Source organism: Vigna unguiculata, chromosome 2 (genome assembly GCF_004118075.2).
Source record: "Vigna unguiculata cultivar IT97K-499-35 chromosome 2, ASM411807v1, whole genome shotgun sequence".
Taxonomy (NCBI): domain Eukaryota; kingdom Viridiplantae; phylum Streptophyta; class Magnoliopsida; order Fabales; family Fabaceae; genus Vigna; species Vigna unguiculata.
In genome coordinates, this window is record NC_040280.1 from 13,828,656 (window position 1) to 13,849,078 (window position 20,423).

A 20,423-nucleotide genomic window follows, 5' to 3' on the forward strand; every position below is an offset into this window, starting at 1 on the left:
ATTTCGGTGATTACATTGAGTCTAAACCACTGCTTCTCTAACAGCTCCTCCACCTACTTCTTTTACTTCACACTCTTAGCAAAAACCATCTACTTAGGAACTATTGACATTAGTTCTGATTTAGATACCAGTACAATAGTGAACCCCACCACTCTTAGGTGAAAATTCTAGTACCTGCTTCAGAACACGACTAAAAACTCTTTCATAACTGAGATAATTTGTGCCTATTCTTCACTTACCTTAGTTAGACAACTCTGATTCACATGAAACTCTGCCCCCACCTTTAAGCTTGATCGACACTTGATATGCAACCTTTGTCTTATCTTTTTGAATTAAAGAACATCACTTTATTAGGTATCACATCCTATAGGAATGAGATTGGGAAAATAACCAATTTGTCCATGAAATTATGTCCTAAACCTTGTAAAAGAAACAATTCAAATTAACTTTGAATTTGAATCTTTTGATCACCACGAGACATACCACACACTCGAGCAATCTCCACTTAACCGTAACTAGGGATGTCAAAAAAATCCGTACCTGCGGGTATCCGCGGAGAAAACCCGCAATGGGTAGGAAATAGATACTCGCGGGTAACGAGTACGAGTATTTTTTATACTTGCATGTTAACGGGATGAGTACATGTATCATAGTATTCGTACCCGTGGATACCCGTACCTGTTATACTCTAATTTAAATTAAAAAAAACATGATTAAAATATTAATACACTGATTTGAATGGGTTATTAAAAAAATTTCATTTCTTTGTAAATTGTCATTCAACACTTTTTAAATGGGTTATTTGGATTTTTTTTTGAAATATATGTGTTATGTATTATATTTTATTTGAATTTACGATTAAAATATGTTATTAAATATTTTGAAATTTTATTTTGTAAATACCTGCGAGTACCCGTAGATATTAAAAAAATGTTCAGGTATCTGTATAATGGATACCCACATGAATATGGGGATGAGTTCGGGGCAGATATTTATCAAGCGAGTAGGGTACCAGGGAGTTACTACCTGTACCTTATCCGTCCTATTGACATCCAACTCCCTCTTGTAGGCAACCATGGGTATACAATCGCAAGTGAAACCAAACCCTTAGTCTAAGCACCACCTTTAAACCCTGTATCTTTGAATTTATATCATTCATGCTAACCACTTCAACATCAGCTATCACAAAATCCCTTTCAGGTACACAAAACTTTTCTTTTCCTTTTCCCCTTCACTGTTCTCGAACATTACTAACTATCCTTTCCCACAAGAACAAACTTAAAAATATGTCTCTCCTTTTGGTACTTGAAACCCTCCACCTCATGTCAAAGGTCAAACCTTTCTCCCGTGTGAACCACATTACTTAGAACATCCCTTCCACTCCTGACTTGGATTACTGTTGTTGCTGAGAAGATCCAACTACCTCCTACTGATGTTGATATGATATAAAACCCCTACTATACTTCCTTCTAATCAATAAACTGATTTCCCCCTTACTCAGAAAACATCACCCTTCTTCACTAATCCTTAAATCTCGACCCCATCTTATCTTCCCACAGAGATTTTCCTTTCTTATACACTTCATAGTCTCTACTCTTTTCAGTCTTAGTCTCGAACCTTCCAAACTTCGGGCCTCCAACATAGCTGGTATGTAGAACCAAGTTGACTTCTAAAACCTTGTTACCAAAATGCACGCCGATATCGCTCCTTATCCTAACCCTTGGACTCAACTCCTCTTGTAAAACTTATAGCATCCAATCACAAGAATATGTGCTTGAAGCTCCCTCAGTTCAAAGTGTTGATTCTAAACCCCAATATCATTTCTCAACCGCTAAATCAAAACTTAGCTTTCCTCATCCATCAATATACAACCTACTAAATGTTCATATCTTCAGGGTAAGAGATCATGTCAAAGGCCTTACCCTCTTACCCAACTCTTGCAAAGGTAAATAGGTCAAGTTTGACCTTGAATCTGTATTTCTCTACCATTATAAACACGGAATAGAAACCACAAAAATACAAAATAATTGAGTCTTACTATTTTTAAACCACTGTCACTTCTAAAATGTTATTTTCTAATAAAAAAATTACTTAATAATATTATTTTTATTTATTTACAAAAAAAGTGGATAATATACGTCTATGCATATTTGTTTTCTCTAAAATTAATAAAAAAATAAATATAATACCGATGTTTATAATAAAATAATAATAAAAATGATAAAATAGTATTAGTATTTATAATATAATATGTAATAATAACAAAAATATATAAAAAGTAGTATGATAAAGTTATAATTTAATATTTAATTAAAATTACTTTATAAAATAAAATAATTTAATTATACGTATATTATATTATATTATTTCAATTTATCTCTTCAATCAAATTAGTCAAACCGTTACACACTTATTTTTCTACTCTTTTACTTAATTCAAAATAATTACCTTTTTTTAATTTTATTTTTCTAAACACAAATGTTTACAAAATGGTCATCTATCTAAATACAATATATAAAGATATTATCTTTTTTTGTCTATTTTTTAAAATATCGATTTTATCCTTTAAATATAATAATTTATTAAATTTTTAAAAATTGACAGTTATTTTTACAAATTTTTTACAAAATTAGATATTTTTATTTTTTCTTTATTTATTAATAATTATTCTTTTATCTATTTTTATATATTTCACTTTATTTTTAATAAATATAATTTTAATATATATATATATATTAATTTAATATTATTATAATATTATCATTTATTATTATATTATTAATATAATATCACATATATTTAAAAAATTATAGAGACGTCCGATACGCTGTTTTTCGCAGATAAAAAAAAATAAACAGCAATATCGGAAAAGAATATAGCACGTGTGGACGAAGGGGTTGGGTCCACGTGTGCGCATCAAAGTCATGAGATGACATAGGACTGAACCGGGGTAAACAAAGCTAGGGTTCACAGTGTGAAACTTCTTCTAGTCTCTTTCCAGTGGGGCAAGGGAATCCAAATCCTCGTGTGGATGCAAATCCAAATCCCAGTCACGAAGAAACACAGTCTTTGGATTCTGGTCGTGTTCAAAGAGTGAAAATGAAGCGCGGCAGAAAAAGTAAAAAGGAAAAGGAAGACATAAGAAAGAAGAAAATGTTGGATGCTGCTGACGATGACGGTGGGGTTTCTGTGCAGAGACCAAGTAGGAAAAGAAAGAAGGACGATGAAAATGATGAGCTTGAAATGTCTGGCGCTGAGAAACCGTATGGTCTTAGGGGTCGTAAACAAGAGATGATGTCGAAAGTCATCAAGAAAAGGGCTAAGGTGACATTATTTATCATTCAAATGCGGATGCGTGTTTGAGTTTGTCTTTTCACAAAGCACTGCTTTTGATGTCTGTTTCTGTTTCTCAATCAACAGTATTGTGAAAAGGGGCACTTAACATGCCACCAATGTAAGAGAAACGATAAAGGTCGTGTTGTGAGGTGCTCGACCTGTACCAAGAAAAAACTTTGCCTATTCTGTATACGAGCTTGGTATAACTTTGCCTTTTTTTGTTTTTCTCCTTTCCTTGTCATGTTTACAATATTGCATGGGCGGCTAGCTACTGTTTCTTATTGTTGGGAGAAAAGTCTTAAATGATAGAGACAGTTGCGAGATCAATGCCCTGAGATGAGAAGTTATTGCGGAGTTTTGTCATGAAAGATGATTACTTGACCAATGTTTTCATTTTTTGATCTTGTTTAGGTATCCTCATTTGAAAGAGGAGGATATTGCTAAGGCATGTCCTGTGTGCCGTGGTAATTGCAATTGCAAAGCATGCCTGAGCTCTGTTCAACTTATTAATGTTAGGTTTTCTCCCCTTCTATACATTGCCTTTTTCCTGTGATTTTCTGTATTCGGCACTGAAATGTTACTGTTTGGTTTACTCTAGCAAATGAAGAAAAATCCTACAAGAGATAAGGGCGAGAAGGTCGAACACTCTTTGTATTTGCTGCAAGTACTTCTTCCGTTTCTAAGGCAGCTGGATGAAGAACAGATGATTGAGAAAGAGATAGAAGCTAAGATTCAAGGTATTATGTTTTCCTGTGCGAGACTTGGTTAAGCTTATTCTTGTGTGAATCATGCTACTCTTTAAAGAGATTAAATTGATGTTGAAGCGAAGCTAGGTTTGATTAGTGTATATTTGTGCTAAATTACCATACAAATTATGCTACACACAACTAAATCATTGTTTTGAAGTGATGCCTGAAGCCACAGATCTCTATTCACTGAAGTTTGAATGTAATAAGAGAGAATTATCTGTTTTACAATCATGGATGACCTTTTAGCTTTCGAACTGCCTGACTGTTTCATGTCCTACTTTTCTAGTTTCCCTTCTAGTTTGTTATTCTAGCGAGTATTTACTGGTCTTGGTTCTTTATATCAGAATTAATTCTCTCTCTCTCTCTCTTGGATCAGTTACATGTTTTGAACTTTTTTTCTTGTTTGCACTTTAGCAGCATAGCTTGAGTTTATATCTCATCTCACACCCCTGTCAGTTCAGTACAATATCCATATTTTTGCATTGTATAATTTGCTTTTGGGATGTGCACTACAGGGCTCTCAGTCTCCGAGCTAAATATAGTTAAGGCAGATTTCTCTTTACAAGAGCGTGTGTACTGGTTGGGAATTTTCTGATTTCTGATCTTTTATTCCTCAGTTATCCCATATTCCTTAGTTGTTAACTTAACACTCTCATGTAGTGACAACTGCAAAACTTCAATATTCGATTACCACAGAAGCTGCACAAAATGCTCTTTTGACCTTTGTCTCATCTGTTGCCGTGAGCTTCGTAGTGGGCAGCTTGTAGGTGGAGCAGATCCAATTGTGTTGGACTTTATTTGGAAAGGACGTGGTTACTTGCATGGTGGTAAAGAAATTGAAACGGAAAACCAAAATGCATCAAATGCTGGTGCTAAGGCTGAGGTTCACGAATGGTCAAGATCCGGGTGGCATTCCCAAAGTAATGGTAGTATTCCTTGTCCAAAAGTCAACAATGAATGCAACCATGGTTTTCTTGAACTGAGAAGTATATTGGGTCAACATTTTATCTCTGAGTTAGTTTGTAAAGGGAAAGAACTTGTGCAGGCATACAAGATTCAGAATGTATTTAAGCCCCCTGACAGCTTCTGTTCATGTTTAGGTTTGGATAGAAACACAGATGTTAAGAATAGTAATATGAGGAAGGCTGCTTCTCGTGATAATATGGCTGACAACTATTTATACTGTCCTAAGGCTGTAGATCTACAGGACAAGGATTTAAATCATTTTCAGTGGCACTGGGAAAAGGGGGAGCCTGTCATTGTCAGCAATGTGCTTGAGTGCACTTCTGGTTTAAGCTGGGAACCACTTGTCATGTGGCGAGCATTACGTCATGTAGCTAGTGCTACCAAACGCGGTCAACATTTGGACGTGGAAACAATTGATTGCTTAGACTGGTGTGAGGTCTGTTTAATTTCTCAGTCTTTAACTTTCTAGACCTTGGAGAGCTTATTAAACTTATGCTTGATTATTTAATTTAATGATGTTACTTATTTATACTGGACCACTACAGTTGAAAATGGCATTTGTAAAATAATTTAATTGTCCCAATATTTATGTTGTTGAATATCCTACATGTTTGCTGAATTAAGTAACTTCATGTTTTCTGGATTGGGTGTTGTTTTGGTACACTTAAATTGTTAATTACTGAATTCCATAGTTATCAGTGCTGAGTGTCCTAGAAATAATTTGGAAAGTACTGAAAATTTATAAAGTTTTGGTGGATGGTTCCACTACAAGAAACAGTTTGTAGATGTTACCATCTGGGTCATAAAGAGATATAAGTCCAAGGTGGAATGTTGGTCAACAAAACAGAATGCACAATAAGGGTGGTACAGTGGTAAGTAGAAATCATTTTGTGGATGTGGTTTGTGTATTACTCACAAACTTTAAGTCCTTGTTGCTTAATGCTGCCTCTCCCAACAATTTCAAGAAATGGATATTGAGTCTCAAATATTGGGGTACAATAGAATGATTTTATTGCTAAGAATACAACATATGTACACACACACACACACACAAGCTTGGAAGACTCGTTTAGGAAATATAATAACAAAACTAACATCATCAGATCTCTATGATTCAGAGATATTTCCTATTATACATATGCTAAATATGGAAGTAATAAAATATGATTGCTGACTCTCTCCCTCAAGTTGGTTAATATGTATTTTCCATTCCCAGCTTGGAAACAATCCTGTCAAAGCTGTTGGTTTTAAGCCCCTTTGGTACCATGTGTTTTGTATATAACCTCACACTTGGTCGAGAAAAACTTTCTTCTATATCATTGTTCCCAAAAAAGGTTATCAATGTTTTTGTGGGATATCATTGTTCCCAAAAAGGTTATCAATGTTTTTCTTTTGATCTTTGTATGTATTTTTGTGTTTGTTGACATCTCTTTCTTTAAGCCTGTTCCATACTATACTCATTCTTTCTAATGACGACATATGGAATCACTTTTCCACCGTTGTTAATCTTTCTTCATTACCACCAGATAACTCGGCCATAGCTTGGGATGCTTCTCCAACACTTCTTTAGGTATATTAATGTTGCTCACGACCTATTGAAATTCTAGTGACGACCCATTTTAATGGATAATGCTGTAGTGGAGCCTGATCCTTCCCTGACGCCATCTCCCATGCTTGATCTAGTCTACTTTGAAAATGATAGGCATATTGTTATTCAGAAGATGTATACGTTCTACCCTAACCCTTCTCCCCACAATACAAACCTTGGTTATAATTGACTTTCTTCCGTACATTATACTTGTTATCTTATGTTCCCTTTCCTAGGTCGTTAGGTGAAGCTTTATCTCACCAAAGTGGTGACGAGTGATGATTGATGAGATGTGTGTCCTTCAAAGTAATGGTAGGAAGATACAACTAAATTAAAAAATATGGGACACAAGACATTGGTGTACATTGGTGTCCTTCACTGCTTTAAATTCACTTGTTTATTCTGTTGCTGCTGATTTTCTGAATTTTTCATCTGAGTTGTTGGTTAAATGCAGGGGGGAATTAATATCCACCAATTCTTTACTGGGTATACAGAAGGTAGAATGGATTGGCTTGGCTGGCCTCAAATTTTGAAATTAAAGGATTGGCCACCTTCTAATTTATTTGAGGAACAGTTGCCTCGTCATTGTGCTGAGTTCATATCATCCTTACCCTTCAAGGAATATACTGATCCTCTCAGAGGTGCTCTTAACCTTGCTGTGATGTTGCCTGATGGTTGTCTAAAGCCAGACATGGGGCCAAAGTCTTATATTGCTTATGGATTTCCTTCGGAGCTTGGGCGTGGTGATTCTGTTACTAAGATCCATTGTGACATGTCAGATGCAGTACGCTCTTTTTGCTTATTTTTTTGCTGTCCTGTTATTTTCAAAATTATATTCTGACATTTGAACTTTTCAAGTTATTATTTTAAGGAGTTTTATATTGGGAGGTGCATATTCTGACATCTGACATTTTATGATTTGTGAAATCGTCATACATTCACGTTAGTCCTTTTAAGGAAATGAAAATCTGTAAATTGGGTCAAAATACATCTGTCAGTTGCATAGCTGTTCATGATCAAATATTTGTTAGTGTTTTGTATTTATTGCTGTAAGTGTGAATGTGTTAGGGAATGAATGCTTATCAATGAAGGAACTGGTATATCATTTTTAATAATTTGGCTGTTTTAGGTAAATGTTTTGACCCACATTGCTGAAGTGAAATTGAATTCTGAGCAACTTACTGCCATTGAGAAGTTGAAAGAAAACCATTTTGAGCAAGACAAAAGAGAGTTATGTGGTAATGATCATGATGAAGAAACTAATACTTACATGCTTAATAATTCATCTTCTACCATAAATGCTTTGGACAACCAGAATAGTGTTCAAGTCATGGAGCATGAAGGTGGATTATGTGATCAGAAAGCAGTCAATCAGTTTCATCAATCTGGTAATAATGAGATTGCCACTGCTAAGGAGGATGGTCTTTTATGTGAGTCAGAAGTCAAAGAGGTTGACAAAGTGGACACAAAACTAGAAAATGATTTGTTGTTTGGGGGGGATGCTTCTGAAGGTGCTCTCTGGGATATTTTTCGGAGGCAGGATGTATCTAAATTGCAAGAATATCTGAAGAAGCATTTCCGAGAGTTCAGGCATGTCCATTGCTGCCCCTTAAAGCAGGTAAATCAGTAAAATGTTTTCCTGCTTTCTGTCTAAATTCCGTGTCAACTTGAGTCATTTATAAACTTAGTTCCTAGTCAATACTTTTACTGCTGGGTTATGTTTGTAATATTTGTATCTTTGCACCCTTTTAATATGAACATTCTTCCATTCCCTTATTTTCTTCTGATAACAAATTTATTACATCTGCACCTCAAAAAGGATTGGGTGAAGATAATGCTGCTAATTGATAGTTGTGAATAGTTATGTTGAGAATAAAAATAAATTATTTTTGTTTGTTTATTTTGGGTACTGGGCCGTTCACTTTGATGACATTATGGGCATTTTGTAGAAGGATATTGTGTTTTGCTTGGAGGAAATAGTCTCTTGGAAAAGTAAGAAGTAAAATATTGTTGCTTGTATGCTGAAGCTGAATATTGAGCAATAGCATCTCCTACTAGTGAGCTTATATGGGTAAAACAGTTCTTACAAGAATTAGATTTTTGTAACATTCAGCCGATGAAGATGTATTGTGATAACTAGGTTGCTATCCACATTGCTTCTAATCCAGTGTTCCGTGAGAGAATTAAGCTCATTGAAATTGATTGCCATTTCATCCGAGAAAATTTGTTATCTAAGGAATCTGCACCGAGTTTGTTGGATCAAGTGATAAACTTTAATAGGATATATTGTTAGGTGTTGTGTTTTTTGTGCTGGAGTTAGTTCCTTGAAATGTCTTCTAGAAGTCTCTTCTATTCACTGTATCCTATGCATCCTAAGCTATTATATATGAGACTCTAAGAGAGGGGAATACGAACTCTTTCAAATTCATTCTAACTCCTCTGTATTATTCTCAAGTATTTCAATATGAACTTACAGTTTTCAAATTCAACCTTGAGGACAAGTTTGATTTTTATGTGCGGTGAGCATTGTTAGGATATAAAGAGATTCAGATAGTTAGAATATTAATGAATTAGTTAGAGATTAATTATATATAAATAGGGGAAGAAGGATAAGATAGAGGAAAATTTGTCGTTATTGTTAATTGAGCATTGACTCCTTATGAAGGGAAAACCCTAGAAGTCCAGTTTCTCTCCTATTCATTGTTCTTTCCCCTCAATTCAATGAAAATATCTTTTCTTTCGCATTTCAATTCTTAGTTCCTACCATATAGGGAATAACGTGGTATTGTAATTACCAGTCCAAAATGCTAATTAGTTATTCAAATAATCATGTTTTATTTACTTCACTTTGGCAGACATAACTATAGATAATCCAGCAGTCCGTGAGTCTCCCTCACTCATTATGCTTTATTTTTTTCTTGAATGACATATCTTTGGAAATGTAGGTTATTCACCCCATTCATGACCAGACTTTTTATCTGACTATGGAGCATAAGAAGAAGCTTAAGGAGGAGTATGGTTAGTAACATGATTTTTCAGATTTTGATTGGTAGAGTTGTTCAGCTGGTTCTAAATTTATAGTTCTGTACTTTCTTATAGGAATTGAGCCCTGGACTTTTATTCAGAAGTTAGGAGATGCTGTTTTTATTCCTGCTGGTTGTCCTCACCAAGTCAGAAATCTGAAGGTAAATTGTTTATTGCAGGCTTGTAGGTATCCTTGTTGTCCAGAAGTGTATAAATGCTATGTTATTATTTTAGGTGTGGTTCTAACGTTCAATGGTAGTATCTTTGTTTAGTACCTAAAATTAAGCCTAGATCTTTCATCAGCAAAGAAAGACTTTTCAGGAAGTGAAAACTGCTGGTTTTACATCCCTAGGATGTTCTTTGATACATTAAATTTGATTGCTTTTTGATTTTAATTGTAATTTTTATTTTTACTTTATGTACAATGGCAACATGGAGGTTTAAATCTCTGATATCTTATGTACCACTGAAATTCCTTGTTGCTAGCCAACCTTTTGTCGCTTGATTGATTTTATTTCATCTTCAAAATGTATAAACTCCATGTTAGCATCCATGATTTATGTTTTCTTTTTGCAGTCATGTATCAAGGTTGCGCTGGATTTTGTGTCCCCTGAAAATGTTGGAGAGTGTTTTCGGTTGACAGAAGAATTTCGCACACTTCCAATAAATCACAAGTCCACAGAGGACAAATTGGAGGTACGCCAAACTAATTTTCGTGATTTGATTTTGGCATTTATTTGCTTCTCCATTTTTGAGATAAAGGATCTCTTGTTTTGTTCTTTAGTCTTAATGGCTTTGGAAATTATGCTTTACTAACACATAATTTGTTAAATATAGTGTCCGGTTTGATAGACTTGAGCGGAGGAAAAGGTGTCAATTTGTTGTTTTTGATGTTCTGTTAAATGGAATGATTGTGTTTATTGATGCTTTTCTATTGCAACGTAGTCTAAATAAATTTATTTGGAATTTAGTGGGGTTATTTGTTGAGTTTAACAATTTGGCTTTACATGTTGGATGCGTAAGAGTTGTAAAGATCATAAAAGCATGTGGTGGAGATGTATGTGGAGATGCGGAGATCCAATTCTCATTGTGAAGGATTTGATGTGAAAAAATAAGAGATGTTTTCCCAAATGTTTATTGCTGAAATTTTAGAGAAATAGGAGAAAGCCTTGGCACTTTGGATAACATTTGTTTCAGTTGGGACGTAGGCCAAACTCATAATCACAACTTTAGTAAAAGAGTTTAGATATAAGAAAAAAAAAATCTGATTCTATCAGTTCAATTATAAACCCCTAAAATAATGATTACAATATCTCTTTTAGTATTGTACAATATCTTAGATTTAGTAGTTACAAAGATTGATAATATCTTCATGAAACTCAGCAATATCTTTTTACAAGCCAACACTCCCCCTGAAGTTTGTGATGAATATTTTATCATTCCTAGTTTTTATTGCATTTGAGACCATGAAACCATTAAGGCCTGTTGTAAACAAATATGCAAGCTGAAGTCTTGATGGGATGTAGAAAGCATCGAGAAGACCATTATCCAATTTTTCTTTCTTTAAGTGTCAATCTATCTCAATGTATTTTGTCCTATCATGTTGAATTAAATTGAAAGCAAAACTAATAGCCGATTTTTTTTTTATTTTTTTATTTTTATCGCAATAAGGGTTATAGGTTCTTCACACTTCAGTTTAAGATCATTCAAAATATTTTTCGACAATAATTCACAAACCCCTTGTCTCGTAATTGTAACTAGGAATTAAGCTTCATCGTTTTACTTTGCAACTAGATTTCATTTCTCACCAATGTTGTTAAATTGTAAGTAGAAACTCGCAATCTTGGGATTATGGAGGATGTAGCATGCTGATGTGGACGGTGAATAGTACGTGCGGATTGAAGCAAGTACTCAATGATGCTCATTGAATCATGGGATCATGGGCCACATCAATCCTTCTGATTCTGTGATGCTTGAGTTCAAAAATCCATTGTTGACTAGGAAAATGACCCAACCCAACTTGAAAAAAGCCCAACACCCATCACCTTTTTTCTACTTGGGTTGCCATTGCAAATTGTAAACAAAGAAGACCCATAATACAAAAAGCTTTACTAGTCATGACCATTTTTGACACTACAATTGTTATCTACGCTTGCCTTCATAGTCCTTGACGTTCTCCTTCATAGTTTTCGGTGATTGCCTTTCCAATCAGCGACACTTGTCTTCACAAACCTCGACAGTTACCTTCACATTTGCTAGCTCTCGCCTACACAACTGCTGGTGGTTGCTGTCTATTCTACACTGTTTTGATCGCTTCGTTTGTCCTTCACACTTTTTTTGTTATTCTGCTCGTTATGTTCTACCTTGCTTCTCGATTTTATTTAGAATTTGAAGGAAAAAATGACATTGGTGGTTTAGGTGATCCTCCTAAAAGAGGAAGTGGAATTGGAGCAATGATTGATCTTGTATGAAGTCATTGTGTTTCTATTGATGAGAAGATAAGAAATGTGAAATGTAAATATTATGAGAAAGTATTACTTGAGATTAAAGTGAAGAAGATATTAGAGTGAATGTGAGAGTGTGTATTCTCTCCTTTTAGGTTTCCATATTTATAGTACATGAGATACAATGGATGAGAGGAAAGAAGAGAACTCTAGAAGATGCTCCTAGGAACTAGATCTATAGCATGCTCTTAGGTACTAGGTCCAAAACATAGTTCAATGAATCATTTTTAAGATTATTTATTCTAACACTCCCCCTCAAGTTGGAGCATACAAATTGTATGTGCCAAGCTTGGAACAGATAAATTCAATCCGAGGACCTCTCAAGGATTTTGTTAATACATCTGCTAGTTGGTTATTTGATCCTACAGACTCCGTGTTGATTTCTTTGGACATCAATTTTTCTCGAATAAAGTGACAATCAATTTCAATATGTTTAGTCTTCTCATGAAACACTGGATTAGAAGCGATGTGGAGAGCAGCTTGATTATCACAATACGTCTTAATTGGTTGAATGTTGCAAAAACCTATTTCTTTTAGAAATTGTTTAACCCATATAAGTTCACATGTTAGGGATGCCATTGCTCTATACTCTGCTTCAGCAGATGATCATGCAACAACATTCTGCTTTTTACTTTTCCACGAGACTATAAGCAAAACACAATATCCCGTGGTAGAACGTCTATCCATAGGAGAACCAGCCTAATCAGCATCACAATATCCAAAAACTTGAGTATTCCCTTTATCCTCATAAAGTAGTCCTTGTCTTGGAGCTTTTTCAAGATACCTTAGAATACGAATGACAGTATTCCAATGATTGATAGAAGGATTATGCATGAATTGACTACAACACCAACTGCAAAGGACAAAACTGGTCTTGTAATAGTAAGATAAATAAGTTTTCCAACTAGTCTTCTGTGCCTTTTTGGATCAGAGAAAGCTTCTCCCTATTCTGCCATTAATTTTTGATTTGGATTCATGGGACAATCCAGTGGTTTACAATCAATCATACCTGTCTCTTTAAGGATGTCAAGAGCATATTTCCTTTGAGAAATTACAACTCCTTCCTTTGACTGGGCTACTTCTATGCCCAGAAAATATTTTAGATTTCCAAGATCCTTGGTTTGAAAATGATGACATAAGTGTTCTTTTAACTGAGAGATTTTACCAGCATCATTGCCTGTGATCACTATATCATCGACGTACACTATTAAGTAGACACATTTTCCAGGAGAGGTGAGGCAATAGAAAATAGAGTGGTCTGCCTCACTGCGTTTCAGTCCAAAGTTTTGAACAATGTTGCTGAATTTCCTAAACCAAGCACGTGGAGATTGCTTGAGATCGTAAAGAGAGCGACGTAACTTACAAGCCAAATTAGACTCCCCCTGAGCAACAAACCCAGGAGGTTGCTCCATGTAAACTTCCTCTTCAAGATCTCCATGCAAAAAAGCATTTTTAATGTCTAGTTGATGAAGGGGCCAATGACGAATGGCTACCATTGCAAGGACGAGTCTGACGATAGTCATTTTGGCTACTGGTGAAAAAGTGTCACTGTAATCAAGTTCATAGATTTGAGTGTATCCTTTGGTCACCAATCGTGCCTCAAGTCAATCAACTTCACCGTTGGGTCCAACCTTAATGGCATAGACCCATCGGAAACCTATTGTCTTTTTCCTAGAAGGAAAAGGAACTAACTCCCATGTTTTGTTGTGTTTAAGAGCCTACATTTTAGAAATCATGGCTTGTCGCCACCCAGAATGATCAAGTGCTTCTTTCACAGTTTTAGGAATAGTAATAGAAGAGACAAAAGAAATGAAAGAAAAATAGGAAGGAGATACTCTGTGATAACTAAGAAAATTGTAAATAGGGTGAGGTTTTCGAGTAGATCGAGTACCTCTGCGGATGGCAATGGGCCAATTCAAATCATCATGATCAGGAGTTGTGGTACCAAGTGATGATGGAGAATCACCTTCAAAAGAGGACTCACCTTGAAGTATTGGGCTAGCCATTTGGTTCCTGCGTTGATAAGTGAAAATAGGTGGTGCCAATGGCTCAGTAGGATTTGATACAATATTTTGGACTATAGGAGCAGGAGACTCAATGAATGGAATAGGTAGAACATGTTGAACAAAATTAGAATCACAAGTAGTAGTAGGGAAGAAAGGAGATTGCTCAAAAAAGGTGACATGGGCAGTCATGTAATACTTCTTGGTCTCGGGAGAGTAACATTGATATCCTTTTTGAAGACGAGAATAGCCCAGGAAGACACATTTGATGGATCTGGCTGAGAGTTTGTGTAGACTTGGAGACATGTCATGGACAAAACATACACAACCAAAAACACGTGAAGTAATATGAAAGAGAGGCTCTTTTGGAAATAGAATGGAATAAGGAACTTTATTTTTAAGAGAAGAAAGCATCTCGTTAATGAGATAACAGGCGGTTAGGATAGCATCACCCCAATAATGAACAGGCATATTTGCACCAAGCAATAAGGTACGAACAGTTTCAACTAGATGTCTATTCTTCCTTTCAGTTATACCATTTTGTTGAGGTGTATGAGGGCAGGTAGACCGATGCAAAATGCCATGTGAGCTTAAGAGCTTAGATAATTAAGAGGAAAAATATTCTTTAGCATTATCGCTTCTTAAAATTTTGATTATTTTTCCAAATTAATTTCGTATTTCATTTAAAAAAGATATAAAAATTGACAAAAGTTCAGAACGATATTTCATTAAATAAACCCAGGTACATCCAGAAAACTCATCAATAAAAGTAACAAAATATCTAAAGTCAGAAGATGACACACGACTTGGCCCCCAAATATCAGAATGGATAGTAGAAAAAACAGAATCACATCTAGATTCAGCATGTTTAGGAAAAGAAGACCTCACATGTTTCCCTAATTGACATGGTTCACATTCCAAAGTTCGGAGACTATTAAGTTTAGGAACTATCTTCTTTAGTTTTGTCAAATGAGGATGTCCTAAGCATTCATGTAGCAATTTAGGAGATGAAGCAACACAAGATATTGATGGGCTAGAACCAAGTTAATAAAGATCTCTAGATTCATGTCCTTCGCCAATCATCTGACCCGTACCATGTTCCTATATGACAAAAGAGTTGGCATCAAAGGTTACTGAACAATTTAATGATTTTGTTAATTGACTTAAAGAAATGAGACTAAAGGGACACTTAGGAACAAAAAGAACATATTTTAAGTTCAAAGAAGGAGAAAGAGAAACTTGACCAATTCCTTGGGAAGCTACTTTGGATCCATTAGCAAGGGTAATTAAATGAGATGTTTTAGGAAAGGGGAGAGAAGAGAACAAAGAGATATTACCAGAAATATGATTAGATGCACCTGAGTCAATAATCCATGGGTTTTAACTCTATAGATTGTAAAATGCAGGCCGTTGACAAACTAGGAGTTGTAGATGATTGAACTAGGTTGCTGGATTTCAACTTTAAATATTCTTGATATTCTTCATCAGAGAACTTTGTCTCAGAACTTTCAGCTTTGGAAATATTGACTGTCTTTCCAGGAAAGCCATGTAATGAATAACAATTCTCTTGAGTGTGGCCCATTCTTTTACAATATGTGCATTGGGGACGACCTCTACCACCACACCCTCCTCTAGCACCACGACTTCCCTTACCAAGGGATGAAATCATAGCAAAAGACTCAACATTCTCTTGGACATTTCTATGCTTAAGGAATGGAATACGAAGGGGCGTGTTATCAAGTTCTCCATAGAAGGACTTCTTGACTAGTTAGAATTTGATCTCTAATATGATCAAATTCAGGATTCATTGCTTGAAGAATCATAACCATGTAAAACTTATCCAACTTTCCTTTAATTTCTTCTAATTAGTCAACTTCTAAGAATACCTTTAATTCCTCAACAACAGATTGAGCTTCAGTCATAAAAGTTATCATGCCATTGTCAGATTGCTTTAAGGAAGCTAGTCGGTTAGCCGAATTGTAGAGGCGTTGAATATCATTTGCAAATATATTTTGGGCCTTCTTCCAAAAAGAATGACATGTTTTAAAGGCCCTAAGTGTACTCAAAATATTGGGCTCTACTGATTGCCAAAGTAGAGCACAAAGCTGAAAATCAGTTTTCTTCCATTGTTGAATTTGATCTTGTGGCACTGAGCTTCCGTCTCCTTCCAAATGATCATGAAACTCCTTGCCAAGGAACCAAAGTTCCACAAATGCAGACCAAGTGACAATTCCTTTGACGAAGACAGGCAGAGCGGATCGACCCACTCTGACACCAACTTGAAATTAAAGTGAAGAAGATTTTAGATTGAATGTGAGAGTGTGTATTCTCTCCTTTTAGGTTTCCATATTTATAGTACATGAGATACAATGGATGAGAGGAAAGAAGAGAACTCTAGAAGATGCTCCTAGGAACTAGATCTAAAGCATGCTCCTAGGTACTAGGTCCAACACAGTTCAATGAATCATTTTTAAGACTATTTATTCTAACAATATTAATGGTTGGAATTTATCAAGTGAAGCATCATCTAACATGAACTTCAAAGGATGTTGGGGCACTAAAACTGCTATCAATGCCATTTTCAAGAAAAGTGAGAGGGAGGAGGCATGTCAAGAAATTGCTCCATTTCTCTACGACAATACTATTTCATTTAACGTAGCAAAAAGTAAAGTGTTCAGGATGATTCTTGAGTTGGTTGCCAAACATGGTATTGAATTTAAGCCACCATCATACATTGAAATTAGGGTGAAATATATTAAGTAGTAGGTTGACTTGAGATTGAAACTGAAAAATGAGTAGTGGGCTTGTGGGAGCACTCTCACTTTCTTCTATTTATAATGAAAAACTGATACTAGGTTACATAGAAGACTAAGAGACTGCACTAGAACCCTAGGTGCAGAACTAGATACTACAGTAGGAGGTTTCCCACACTCTACACCCTATACATAGGGTTAATGATACTACATAGAAGTAATAATTCTAACACTCCCCTCAAGCTGGCGCATACAAAATGTATGAACCAAGCTTGGAACAAATGAACTCAATCCGAGGTTCCCTTAATGACTTGGTCAACACATCCGCAAGTTGGTCATTTGACCTGACTTGGTCGACACATCCGCAAGTTGGTCATTTGACCCAACGAACTCGGTACAAATTTCCTTGGTCATCAATTTTTCTCAAACTAAATGGCAGTCGATTTATGTGTTTAATTCTCTCATGAAACACTGGATTTGATGCTTCTTACTTTTCCAAGAGATAACATTTCCTCCAAGGAAGACACAATATTCCATAGTAAAGCATCTGTCAATAGGGAAGCCTGCCCAATCAGCATCACAGTACCCGGAGACTTGACATTTCCTTTATCTTCATATAGCAAACCTTGTCCTGGAGCCTTCTTGAGATACCTTAAATACGGATGATGGCATTCCAATGTCCAAGACATGGAGTTTGCATAAATTGACTAACCACTCCAACTGCAAAGCATAGATCAGGCCTCATAATAGTGAGACAAATTAGCTATCCAACAAGCCTCCTATATCTCTTTGGATTGGATGGAAAATGAAGATTAGGTGGAGAAGGATGATTATCCTCCTTTTAAAATGAAGGATATCCTTGGATACTTTGTTTGTATTAAAGATTTATGAATTTATTAGTTATTTTATGCATGAATAATTTTATGAATCATGACCTATTTTTAGTTGTGTTATGTATTGGATCACACTAAAGACTTCTTATTATCGGAGTTATTTTTATCGTCTATATTATTTTTAATGGATGCACATGTTTATGAATATTATTTAAAGACTTCTTATTATGAGTTATTTTTATCATCTATATTATTTTTAATGGATGCACATGTTTATGAATATTATTTTTCGAATATTTGTAACTCTCATGAGTTGAGTTACAGTCCTGAGTTACAATTTTTTATCCCCCTTTTCTTCCTTGGGATTGACAATATTGTTTCTTACTTCTCATCAATTCACATTTCTATCTTTCTTGAACAACAATCCCCTTCTAAGACTTGTCTTCAAATATCGAAGGATTATACTCATATCATCTAAGTATCACTTGCTTGGATCATGCATGAATTGATCTATCACAGTCCTAGCATAAGCTATGTTTGGTCTGGTGGGCTAAGTAAATGAGTTTCCCTACAAGCCTCTTAGATGGGCCCGTATTTAATGCAGAGCTTTCTTCATCAATCCTAGTTCTATGATTCTTTTCTGTTGGAACTCTAGTGGCCTTACAATCAATTTTCCCTATTTCATGTTAGGATCTAGAACATATTTTCTTTGAAAGATAAAGATGTATTTTTTTTTTGAGTGGGCAACTTATATTCCAAGGAAGTGCCTTAATTTTTTGAGATCTTTCGTCTTGAATTGAGCTAGAAGCTTTTCTTTCAAGGTCAATTTCTCATGTTGAGATATGGGGTGTGGTAACCTTGAGTTTGTTGGTTCCCCCCAAGGACATTACACCCTCAGTAAGTTTCTCAAACCAAGTGTGAGGGGATTGCTTGGGCATAAGGCTTTCTTCAACCTATACATACGTAAACAGACCTAAAATTAGGAGGAATCTTCGTATAGACTTCTTCTTCTAGTTGTTCATGTTAAAGGCATTTTTTGCATCAAACTATTGCAATTCCCAATCAAAATGTGTTGCTAATGTGAGAATGATCTCGACAATATTCATCATTAATACCAAGTCTGATATATCCTTTTGCAACTAACCTTGCTCTTTACTGATGTAATGTGTCATTAGACTGATATTTCACTGAATAATAGTCATATCAACAGTTTGCACTGTGATTTTGTGTAACTTTTCCCCTTGATTGCTGATTTTGAAACAGGTAAAGAAAATGACAGTATTTGCAATTCATGATGTCGTTGAAAAGTTGGAGAAATCAAGGTTAGAGATTGCAGACATCTGACCCTTTGGGCATGGACTGCGATTCTTGCATTTGTTGAGAACGTTGTACGGCTGTTAAAGGCAAAGGCAAAGCCAATGTTAGATAATTATCTGTCATGTATTGTATTCGCGCTGGTTATCTGTTCTTTAAAGCTCTTAAATCGATTATACTTGTGAAACTGACTATTTTGATTCAATTTACAGGTCCCGGTTAATCAAGGTTCCAGAGTAAAGTATATCTGTAACAAATCGAAGCCATTGGAAGTGTAAATTTATGTCATTAGCTTAATCACGTGTGATGATGATGTTGAATTCTATGTATAATGATATATTTTTTTTTTTCCAGCACACCTAAAAGAGTGTTTTTGAAACATCATGCATGACTTGTAACGGTGTACATGTAATTGTCGGTTCTCACCATTTTTATGCTCCACAACCCACCAATCGATGCGAGGTTCTTAAATGAACACAGCATTAACACATTACTTATTTTTATTTAAGAATTTCAATAGTTCATCCTTCCAATTCAGCATCTCCCAAATAAAGTTTGTGGGCAAATGCTGATGTGAGCATTGTACTTTTTGAACTTCTGAGTGCACATAAATGAGTAGAGATTCGAAGTTGCCCCTGTTGCATTTCAGTGTGCCAAACTGTTTGTTTGGGTTTTATGTTTAGTTTTACAAATTGCTTCAATAATTTAAAAAATTAAGAGTAAGAAGAAAAATTGTCAACGGAGACATTTCAAAATCCTCTTCCTTACCATCTTTGGTTTCTGGTTTCTGTATTTCTTATATTAAATCCTACCTAGGCTTTTTCTTCCTGTAACGTTATGATTACTATTTGCACTCGCATACTAACAAAAGATTGAAATACTCTTGTTGCACCGTGCTACCTTTACTGTTGTCGTTGCAACCATTGTTGCCATTACTGTCTTTAATTACACCTCCGTTCTCCATTGCATTTTGAGAGGAGGAAGAAGAGAAACTTGATTCATAAAGTTTGTTCCTGAAGGTATTATATAGTGTTGAAAAGTTCGTTCCAAAATTTTTTGGAAAGCTTGTTTTGGAATTTATTTCACGAGTTTTGGAAATTTTGCTCTGGAAATCCAGCTATGGAAATTTTATAAAGCTTGTTCTACAATATTATGAAGAGGTAGAATAGGTAGTCTTGAAGTAACCTTCATAAGGGATGAACGGTTGAGTCAATTAGATTAAAATTAAAGAAAAAAGTTTTCATGGTTTTAGGGTTATGATGTCGTTTGTTTCTTGTTAACATGCCTATTAGGATTTATATATAACAATCATTAATGTTTAATTAAGTTAATGATTTTATACTTTTAAGTTTT

The 20,423-nt window shown here is 35.2% G+C and overlaps 1 protein-coding gene across 2 annotated transcripts; it reads left to right on the forward strand.

Moving 5' to 3' along the window:
- The first annotated feature begins 2,939 nt into the window (after positions 1-2,939).
- LOC114173692 (lysine-specific demethylase JMJ25-like) lies at positions 2,940-19,713 on the forward strand. 2 transcript variants are annotated; one of them, XM_028058227.1, is made up of 13 exons: positions 2,940-3,324; positions 3,421-3,536; positions 3,748-3,847; positions 3,935-4,073; positions 4,601-4,664; positions 4,746-5,487; positions 7,094-7,423; positions 7,769-8,257; positions 9,585-9,657; positions 9,739-9,824; positions 10,240-10,359; positions 19,020-19,176; positions 19,283-19,713. In XM_028058227.1, exons 1-12 carry the CDS (start codon positions 3,100-3,102, stop codon positions 19,098-19,100), a joined length of 2,565 nt encoding a protein of 854 aa, XP_027914028.1. In that variant the 5' UTR covers positions 2,940-3,099; the 3' UTR covers positions 19,101-19,176; positions 19,283-19,713. The 2 variants fall into 2 exon arrangements, with proteins under 2 accessions (XP_027914028.1, XP_027914029.1); XM_028058228.1 differs by having other exon boundaries at positions 2,981-3,324; positions 19,020-19,196.
- The last annotated feature ends 710 nt before the right edge of the window (positions 19,714-20,423 follow it).

Coding starts and splice junctions, on each gene's coding strand:
- LOC114173692 (XM_028058227.1), top strand. CDS start 3,100: ATGAAGCGCGGCAGAAAAAGTAAAAAGGAAAAGGAAGACATAAGAAAG. Junction 4,665..4,745: donor TTACAAGAGCGTGTGTACTG/GTTGGGAATTTT, acceptor ACTCTCATGTAG/TGACAACTGCAAAACTTCAA. Junction 8,258..9,584: donor ATTGCTGCCCCTTAAAGCAG/GTAAATCAGTAA, acceptor TTGGAAATGTAG/GTTATTCACCCCATTCATGA.